General features: G+C 23.9%; 1 protein-coding gene across 1 annotated transcript; it reads right to left on the bottom strand.

Moving 5' to 3' along the window:
• Window positions 1-9350: 9350 nt before the first annotated feature.
• GO595_006578 (uncharacterized protein) lies at window positions 9351-10176 on the bottom strand (the record flags this gene model as incomplete). The annotated part of the gene is made up of 2 exons (XM_067919946.1): window positions 9351-9370; window positions 9477-10176. The coding sequence occupies 2 exons, from the start codon at window positions 10174-10176 to the stop codon at window positions 9351-9353; spliced, it is 720 nt and encodes a 239-aa protein (XP_067773456.1).
• Window positions 10177-11234: the final 1058 nt, after the last annotated feature.

Raw genomic sequence — 11234 nt, 5'->3', positions numbered from 1 at the left:
AAAATCTTCTTCAAATAAATTATCAATTAATTTTGTAAGTAAATCGATTTCATTAGATGAAAGAATTTGTGTGTTTAATTGCAATTCACTTGTAAATGTAATTGATTGATGAGGTAATGATGTATATTGTGTACAAATCTCATAAATCCTAAACATTAAATCTACAATTTGATCTATTTCTTGATTTGATATAATTGAAGGTAATATTGATGAAACATTTGAATATATATCATCACAAATTCTTTGTAATTTACTCGGTGATACTTCATAATTAAATTGATTTAATGAAAGATTTAATAATGTTGTTATATTTTGGAATAAGTTACGTTCTTTAAGAGTTTGATTTAATGATTCAAGATAAGGTTTAATTAACTTAATAAATTCAAGTGATGAATTATAATTCAAATGTGGATTTGTTAATTGTTTAAGTAAAACATTTATATTATTTGCATAATTCTTAAATGAATCTAAAAGTTTTGGTAAACCTATAATAGGTGCAATTAAATCAGTTGAATAAGTTAATTGTGGTATACTTGCTTTACATTTCTTTAATATTTCAATGATTTTATCTTCATCTGAAATATTTTGTTTAAATTCTTCTTCATAATTTCCAATTAATTCAATCATTTCTTGGAATAATTGTTTAGTAAACGGTCGACTAATTAATTGTGGTAATTGTTGTGCATTAATTATTAGTTTTCGATATTCAATATATTGTTTAATAACTAAATTAATGGATTCAATAATTTCATTATCATTTTCGATCTTCTTAAATATAGTTTCATCTAATTTAATTTGTTCAGTGGATGATAAACTACGAATACAATCAATTATATATTGTGTTTGATTATAAGCTTTACCTAATTTGATAGAAAGTGATTTAATTTGTTCTGTTGTTAAGAATTTATGTACATATGGAGGTATTGAAGGGAATTGACTCATTAAATCAATTAAAATATTTTTACATTTTAATGCTGAATTATAATTGAAATTTGATAATAAGTCTCTAATTAAATTAACATTATTTGATACAATATAATTCCATCTTAATAATTCACTTTTAACATTTTCATCTAATTTACCATTATTAACATAATTATTAACTTCATTCATAAAATCATCAAATAAAGGAATTAAGTTTTGTAATAAGTTTAATGCATCTTCAATTGTAGGTACTGAAGGCATTAAAACACTATTTAAATATTTATGGAATTGATTAAGGAATTTCATAAATGTTTGATTAGTAATTAATTTAATATGTGATAAATATTTAACTGGAATTGATTTCACATGTACTGCAATATCTTTAACAATTTGATAAAATAATAAACTTGGATTATTAAGTATTTCACTATTTAATAAAGTATTTTGATTCTTATAATATTCAATTTCATCTTTAAAGTCATCATCAATGTTTTCTAATTCTAATGATTTAGTTAAATAATTTATTAATTCTGTTAAATATTTAATAACTTCTTTAATAACATCAACTTTCGGCGTAGTTCTATATGAAACACAATCTGTTTTTTGTAATATAGACATAGCATTTCTTTCATCTTTAGTTAGAGTTTGTAAAGATCGTTCATATTGTATAGATAATGAAGTATCATTAATTAAACGTGAATAAGTTTCAGCTGTTGTTATTATTGATTCTATTTTATTTAATGAAGAAATTGCTTTTTTAATATTTTTCTCGATGAAAGGACTTTCATTTAAAACTTCACGTGTTTCAATTAAATCGATATAACTTAAAGTTAAAGATTTCGCTAATCTATCTAAACCAGCCTTTAAATCTTTATCATTAGAAATTGAATTATTCATACTAATTTTATAATTAACATTAGCAAAAAGAATTGTATCATATTGTACTTGTAAAAACATTTGTAAATGTTGACACTTATTTATGTCTTCATTAGGAATCTTTTCACGTAATGCATTATTTAAATCGATTGATAATTTTTCAAATATTACTAAAAACGTTGAATCATTTGATACATTATCTAATGTTTGAATAACTTTTTGTAGTTTAGGTAATAATCCAAATAATTTTAATAGAATTAATTGTATTGATTTAATAGATTCTGGTCGATATGGATAAATTTCAAATGTACTTTGATATTGTTGTGCATTAAAATGTATATCTTTAAGTTTCGTAATCATTTCAATGATTGAAGCATATTCCATTTTAGCACATTTAGTGTCAAGTTCTTTTAATGTATCATAACGCTTAAATAATAATGATAAATCTTCAATTATTGCTGAAGATTTATTTGGCGTTAAATTAAATATTGAAATTCCTGAAATTGTATTATTTAAGTATTGTAACAAACCTGAAAATTCTTTCATTAAATCATTTGATAAATTATTTTTAACAGAAGAATATGTTTGTGTTAAAGATTTCTCACATCTTTGTAATTTAAAGTATACATCTTGATATAAGTTAAATGACAAAGGATTATTAATAATTGAATCAAATTTCTTTGTATAAATTTCTTTGATATTATTAATTTGTTCATTTATTGAATTAATATTTACATTTAATAAATCATTTGAAGTAAGAAAATATGATTTATTTCGTTCGAATATATCTTGGATCTTTAATAATATTGAAACTGATTCAATCATTGCATTCGAATCACCTCTATAAATCATTTTATTAGAATTAGAATTAACTTCTGATATTTTTGCAGATAATTTTTCAACATCGACAATAAAATGTAACATTTTATCATAATATTCATTAAATTCATTATTAATAATTCCAAGTTCTTTTAATTCATCATAAATACTTTTCATAATTTCTTTAGTTTCATTTAAACAATGTTTAATACTTGTATTAAGTAATTTAACATTTTGAGTTTCAGCAAATATTGTAGCTAAAGCTGTTAACTTCTCGGACATTGTAGTTAATGTATTCATATAATAAAATGGATCTTTGTCATTATTTTTGAGATCTTTATAAGAATTTAATAACGCTTGACTCATCATTTCAAGTCCTTCGGATGTATCAATTAAATTCTTTACTATAGCATCAACATAATCTTCTTTACCAAAAGGATTTGTATTATTCTTTAGACGATCAATATCTTTTAATAATAATTGTCTTAATGGATTAATTTCATTAATCATTGCAACAATTTTATCAACGAAAATTCCTTTATACATTGACATATTCGATTCATAATCATCGAAAATACTTGAATTCTCAGTAATTAATTGAAGTAATCTTTTAAGATTTTCGATTTTTTGTTTTTCTTCATCACTTAAATCCATTTCTGATAATTGATCAATAATATATTGTATAAATCCAAGTCTATCAGCAAAACTTTCGATAGTTAAATTATCAAATTGATTTTGGATATCATTTAATTCATTTTCTAATCGTTCAAGATAACGTAAACTTCTATCTATTAATAAACCATCTTCACCAAGTCTCCAAACATAATTTTTATCATTTAATTTACCAGAAGAACCATAAAGATCAAATGGTGAATTAATTGGATTAAATTCAAAGTTATTATTATTATTGTTATCATCTTTAATTTGTGGTGAATTATATATACAATTATCTTCATCTTTAAAATCAATTCCTTCATATTCATTAAATATAACATTTTGTTCATTAGATTCAATATAATCATCAAAGATATTATATTTCATAATTGTATCTTTATCATTTTTAATTAGGTTTAATAATTTCGCTTGAATCATTTCAGGTGTAGTTAAATAATCGGACCATGATAAATATTCAAACATTTGTTCAATATAAGACATTATTTCATTAGGATAATCTAATACTAAAGTAAATCGCTTTAATTCATGTCGTGGATCATGATATTCAAATGTAACACTTGTCGAATTAGATACATAAGTAATTATATCTTTATATTCGAAAAATGCATAAATTTTACTTGAAATAGTATCAGAAACTTGAATATTAAATGGACCTAAATATAATTTTGTAGATCGATTAGTTCTTTGATTAACTTTATTAAGATCAGTATATTTACAGTTATGAATTTCAACTCCATAACCTGCATAAGGTACAATTGCTGCTATATAACGTGATTGTGCAGTTCTACAACTCATTGGTAATATTGTTTTACATAATGATTTAAATTTCTCTGTTAAATTGATATTGTTAGTAATGTTTGGTGGTAAATAAGGAGTTAAATCATCAAATATCGATTTCCTAAAATAGACAGAACCATTGGAATCTGCATACATTGAATAAACTATTAATTCTAATGCTATATTTTCGGAGACTTCAATTTGCCCATTTAATATCATTGATTTACAATCTTCATAAATTGATGCTAATGAATTATCATCATCAAATATATATTCAGGGAATATATAAAATCTTCTTTTCATTATTAATTGATCATATTTAACATTTTGTTCTAATAATGTCTTATTTATTATCATTGGTGGACAATGATCTCTTAATAAAGGATATAATGTAATACCATCTGAAAATCGTAATCCGAAACTTTGTATTAATCCTTTTACATTCGATCTTACTGTTTCCGTTAAATCAATTGTATTTTCTTGAATTTGTTCAAATGGTCCAATTACTTTTACTTCGGGGACTTGTGAGATAAAATATAACTTATCTGTAATATCTGGATTTAATGATTTAATTTTAGTTATTTCATTTAACCAAATTATTTCTTTTGTAGATTTACTTAATAATGTTGAATAAAATGCACGATTTGCTATTAAGAAAAATGTTCCAAGTTTTTCTACGATATCTTTACCTGTATCTTCTAAATTTATGATATAATGTAAAGGTATTGGATGATTTATTTGACAAGAAACTTCTAAATTTATAGTTTTACCAATTTTTTCTTCTGTTTTTTGTAAGCTTTCGATTTGTTTATTTTGCAATTCTTCTCTTTCTTCAATTAATGGTAAGATTATATTAATATATGAATCTATTAACAAATAAATTGATTCAGACTTATTTGATAATATCTTAAAATTAATTAATTCTCCTTCTTTAATATGAGGGATTTGTATCAACAAATTATTTCTTGTATGTTTAATCCTATGAATTTGTTGATAACCAAAACTTGCTAATTCCTTTTTAGTATGAAATGCTAATAATTGAATACCTTTAAATCCAACAGATATCAAAATTTGTTGTGTATTTTTCTTTTTATTATCACTATTTTCATTAACTAAAGTACCAGGGAATAATTCACATCCAAATTCATTAACATGTTGTGCATTAATAATATTTTTAACCATTGCTGTTTTTGTATCTAAAGGATTATTAGATTTCATTTGTTCTAAACGTTTAGCTAAATTTGGTTTAATATTAAAATCTTTAGGAAATAGATATGAAATATCATTAGGTAATGGACGTTTTTGTACTTCTTCTTCAGGTATTGAAGAAGTATATAATGAAGTATATGCATGATCTAATGCTTGTTTATCTGTTAATTGTAAGCCACCGAACATAATTTGTTGGAAGAAATCAGGATAAATATTTGATGCTACATAAGGACCATTTAAATCATGTTTGGTTAAATTATAAAATCGACGCTTAAATATTAAATCATCGAATTTTTCAACTTGTTCTATAATACTATATTGCATATCTAAAGGTATTAATTGATTTGATTCATTTTTAGCATATAAACAATAACCAATCCATACATCTTTATAAAAATATTTAGCTAATTCTGGTATTAAATCTTTAACTTTTTTAGTGACGTCAATTATAATTTTATGTTTAAATGAACTATTTGTTGATACAGTAACTAAAATATATTTCTCAAATAAATGTAATTTCATTCCATTATAAGGTCGCATTATTCCAAGCATTTGATCATTAGGTAACCAACGTTTATAATCTAATGAATATTCTAATAAACAACAATAATTATTATCAGGATAACAATCAAAATATTTCGATGTTTGTTTTGCTACATCTTTACCTAAATCATATTTATTAAATGAAGCCTTTAAAGGTTTTGATTCAGAATTAAATCGATATTCTACTGATAATTCTATTCGATTTTGATTAAATGAATGTTTAAGATCTTTTTTAATGTTTTTAGAAGTTCTAATTAAAGCTTCTTCAAAAATTATTATATAAGTCTTTATAAAATCAATTAAAATTTTCGCTTGATTACATTCTATATCTACATAAGATGAATATTTTGAATTTTCAGGTACATAATGAATTGATATTAAATTATTAATTGATAATAATCCTAAATAATGATCATAAGGAATTTGATATAATATTTTACCATTAGTTTCCTTAATAAAAATGAATTTAGGTCCAACCAAAATATGAATTGATTGATGAGTTTGATTACCTTTTAAGTCCTTTAATAAATATCCATCATAAGATTCACAACCAAAAGTAGATAAAGTACGTGATAATGCTATATATCTATTTTCAGCTTGAACTTTATTTTGGATTTTACTATCTTGAATATATTGTTTTAATTTACTATTAGATACAGAACGTGAAGAAGTTCCTTTTGGTAAATATTTTTGTAAATCTTTAGGTATATCAGAAACAGTTAACTTACGATTTAAATCTGCTGCTAACATACAAACAATTAATTCTAATAACATTTCCGAAGATATATCTACGATTCCTAATGAAATATGTTTAACTATATCACTATAAGTAACATTTAAATTATTACCTATAAAATCTTCTTTTGTTATATAAAAGAATCTTCGTTGAAATATTAAATTATCATCATCATAAGATTGAATTTGTTCTGGTAATGTATGAGAATAACGTAAAGGTATTAAAACGTTTTGTTCATTTTTGTAGAATAATGTATGACCATAATAATTTGATACTTGAAATCTTTGTGCAATTAAAGGTATTAAATCTTTAATAATATATTCTATAGGTAAAACTAATGAAGATTTTTGTTCAAATCCTAAACGAACATTTGTCATTTTAATTATTGGTTCTGATTCTAATATAAATACATAAGATAAACGAATTGGTTTCAATGAAATAATTTTTTGATCATCTTTTAAAAATCGATAACGATTACCATTTTGGAATAAAACGGAATATTTTTTATTTTCTGGTAATTTAATTACTGGTATTAATAATTTCAAGAATTCTTGTTTCGTTAAACGAGTTTCAAACCAAAACTTTTTAAGTCCTTTTCGAACTTTTAAGTCAGTGCTTAATTGCATATCAATCATTGGTGAACGTAATTTACCATTATCATCTACCCATTTACCATTTAATCTTTGGATGATAATATTTCGTTCTTTAGCTTCACGATTTTGTTGTTCTATTATTAAATCTCTTAATGCTTGCATTGTTTCACTCATAAATTGTATTAATTGTGTAGTTTGATCTGATTTAAATCCATAAGTTAAAGTTTTATTTTTATCTTCAGTAAATGTAATTGTCATTTTAGATGATTGTGCTTTATATGATATAATCGATTGATATTTTATGTTGAATACTTCTTTATTAGAACTATCAACAAGCATAATATTTAATGGACATATTAAAAAATTACCTTCATTAAACTTAGCTTTTTTCTTATTCTTCGTTTTTGTGATGTCTTTATATAATACATGATATGTTTCTGATCCAAATTTTGGTAATTCACGTGCAATTTTTAAATATTTCCTCATTGCTACCTTCGGTTTAGTCATAGGATATTGATTAGCATATTTTTGAAATGATGATTGTAATGATGAATTAACTTTTTGCTTTTTAGGAAATATACTTTTGAAATCAATGTTCGATAATATCTTTTTTTGATCCATACCTTTTGGCGCTTTAGAATATATTGATAAAATTGCTAATTCAAACATTTGTTCTTTTGTCATTTCAGCATTTTCATTAAGGATATAATTATGTACATCCGAAAATGTTTGAGCTAAAATTACTTTGTTTAATAAACTATCTCTTGTTAATATGAAGAATCTTCTCTTAAACAAAAGTTTTGTCAAATTTTTGGTTTGTTCAGGAAGTGTTTTGTTTGAATCCATTGGTATAATTTTATCTTTTTCATATGAAAAAAATGTATATCCAAATAGTTCATTCATCTTAAATAACTTAAAAGTTTCTTTAATTAAATCTTTAACTGTTTTAGTTATGTCGAAAATTGTAACTTTTTTAGTTTCATCTGTTAAAATTATTTGAATTTTTTGTTTCTTTTGTAATGGATATAATATCATTCCATCATCAACATGATAATCAGCTAAAATTTCATCATTTTTTATCCATCTATATGAATCATTATCATTAACATCCATTTTAAGTAATAAACAATATTCATTGTTTGTTGCATCTTTAATTCCAACATTTTTTATTACTGATTTTAATAAATTTTCACCAGTCATAGTAATATCATACGTATAATTTTTAGGATTTGAATCATCCAAAGTTTTTGGAGTAATCAAATTAACTCCATCTTCATCAATAATTAAATTAGAATCACCTTTAGCACGTAATAAAGCTTTAGCTTTAATAATACTTTTAATTGTATTTTGCATTTCTAAAATGTCTACAATGCAATCTTCATAATCTTTAGATAATTTAAATGTATAACTTGAAAATTCGCCGCCTTTTTTATGATAATTAATTATAACTTTATGACTCTCATTAGTAATTGAAGTAATTTTAGTATAAAACATTTCCAAAATTACATTATTGGTTTCAACGTCAAATACTAAAATTCGTATTGGCGATAATATTAAAATACATTTATTTTCATTATTTGTATCTTTGGTATGTTTTTTAGAATTCATTTTAGTCATACATCTACAATGATAATAAATACAACCAAAGCCAGGAATTAATCGAATGATTTTTAAATATTCTTTGATTGCATTTGATTTAGTAATTGTTTGATTATTTGCTAAATATTCTTTAACACCTTCAACAATATTTGGTGTGTTTCGTATATGTTCTGGTAAATATTCTTGAATATGATTAATATATTCTTCTTTTGGACATTTGGGTGGGATAATAATCATTGACAATGATATAAGTGAAATATAATCTGCAGAATGTGGATATGTAATTTTATATAAAAAATAATTTTTTGCATCTATAAATGCTTGAACTAATGTATGATAATCCTTTAAATCTAATTGAGAAAAAACAAAATAACGCTTTTCAAAATATAATTCATGAAATTGTTTCACTTGCATTGGTATCGGTGAATTTGGATTTAATAATTTCTTACGATGACCTTTCTCACGTGTAATTAATGAATAACCATATGTAGTAGACAGTTCTGCTTGTGTGGCTATGGTTTCAATAAGTTCTCGAACAGGTCGAGTAATATCAATGATAAATGGTCGGGGTGAAAAATGTTGAGAAAAAATACGTAAAGCTATCTCGCGTGGAAAGACACTAAGGGACATTCGATTAAAGGGATTATATTCTTCTAAAAAATGTCCGGGTTCAAACCATTTAAATTCGGTATCAGAAAACCGGAGTAAAATGGCATATTTGGTACGGTTGTGGATCGATAAGAAGCTAAGGGCTGTTCGAAGAACTTCATCAAACGAATCACTTCGTTGATATAAACATTCTGCATTTTTTGTATCATTGAACCCGTTATAGGTTAAGATTGTAAGATTATTCTTCCCTGACGTAGTGTCTTCATACCCAAGGTTGTTAATAAGATCTGAAGCTTTAATACCGCCAAATGCTGATTCTGAATCAGTAGGTTCAGATAAGTTGAAGTCATCAGAAACTTCTTGATACTCAAAACGAGAAACACCAGTGTCAAATTCCGGATCTGGAATTTGAAGAGTTCCTGATAATAATGCATTATTATCAAACGTTGATTTAAGTCTATTACTTTCAAAAATAACACTTTCATATACACCACCTGTATTGGATTGAAGCGTGACTTCCTCTGGAGTAAAAATTGGTCGAGAAGGAATTGAACTTAGGTCATTTCTTGATAATATATAAATTGTCATTCCTGATATAATTCCTTGTGATTCAATTGTTGCATCTGGGTTTACTGTTTTTGTTTTTTCTTTTTGATCAATAAACTTAATAACATTATTTGTATCGATTGGTAATTTTAAATTAAAACTTGCATAAGTCAAAAGTTGACTCCCTGTATATTCGCCTCTGTAATTAAATATTTGTGGTTGAGGATCATCAGACCCGCGAGCAGTTGCAAGTTGTATGATGCCCTCCATTTATTTAGGAAAGGAATTATTTATATACTATTCAATAATATATGTAAAGTTCTGTAAAAGATGTTCAACTCAGAACCACATTTTAAAAATTTCAAAAAGTTTTGCGGCTAAATTCTGAGCTATAACCGCAGACAAAAATTAAGAAGAATGGTAAATTTGTTGTCGTTCCAAATGTTGAATTCTTAAACTTTGTAACAAATAATACTGTCAGGATAATAAAAAAAGAAATAAGCTAAAAGAGCATCATAAAAGTCGGGTAGAAAATAGAGAAAAATAAATTTCTATTCTATTTAAATGAATGTTTTCTTTGTCATATGATAAATTATTAGACCAGATACATCAGAACTATTAATGTTATTTTGAATTTTTTATTTTTTTCATTTAAAGACTTTTGTCTGAAAAAGTTTAATTACTTATCTGATCTTTTAATGACTTGCAATACAAAAAAAAAGAACATGAAAACAAGTCAAATTAATGGAAAAGAATGGGAAATACTACTTTCACTTAAACAGATAATTTTTGATTTAAACAAAGAAAACTTTTCTCAGTCAATAAATTCTTTAATTTCTTTATTTGATTTCAATATATCATACTCATTTAACATATTAATTAGTCAAATAATATATATAAAACTTGTTATCGATAACAACTCAATGAGTTGTACTGATTTATATATAAATTTCATTAAAAAAATTGAATCATTTGAAGAAGATAATCAAATCACGTCAAAAATTTGTGATGTATTTTTCCAATTTATTAATAATAAAAGAACAGAAGAATCAAATTTTATTCTTGAAAAAATGATAAAACATGTTCAAATATATTTGAAGATAAAATTAAAAGTAAAAAAGATTCATTTTTTGCAAATTATATGACAAAAGAAAATATTGAAAAAAATCGATTTTGTCCATTTATGAATATAATCATTGAAAATTACCAAGAACTTTCAAAGAATGATTGGGAACTTCATAAGAAATTAATTAATGAGGGACATAATCCGAATGAAATTGCGAAAATAATTCGAAATGATGAAATAGAAAAACTTCAAGAAATATCAT

This window comes from Histomonas meleagridis, assembly GCF_020186115.1.
Source record: "Histomonas meleagridis strain 2922-C6/04-10x chromosome Unknown contig_44, whole genome shotgun sequence".
In the NCBI taxonomy this organism is placed as follows: Eukaryota; Parabasalia; order Tritrichomonadida; family Dientamoebidae; genus Histomonas; species Histomonas meleagridis.
The sequence above is the reverse complement of the archived record's forward strand: the minus strand, read 5'-3'. Positions and strand labels throughout refer to the sequence as shown.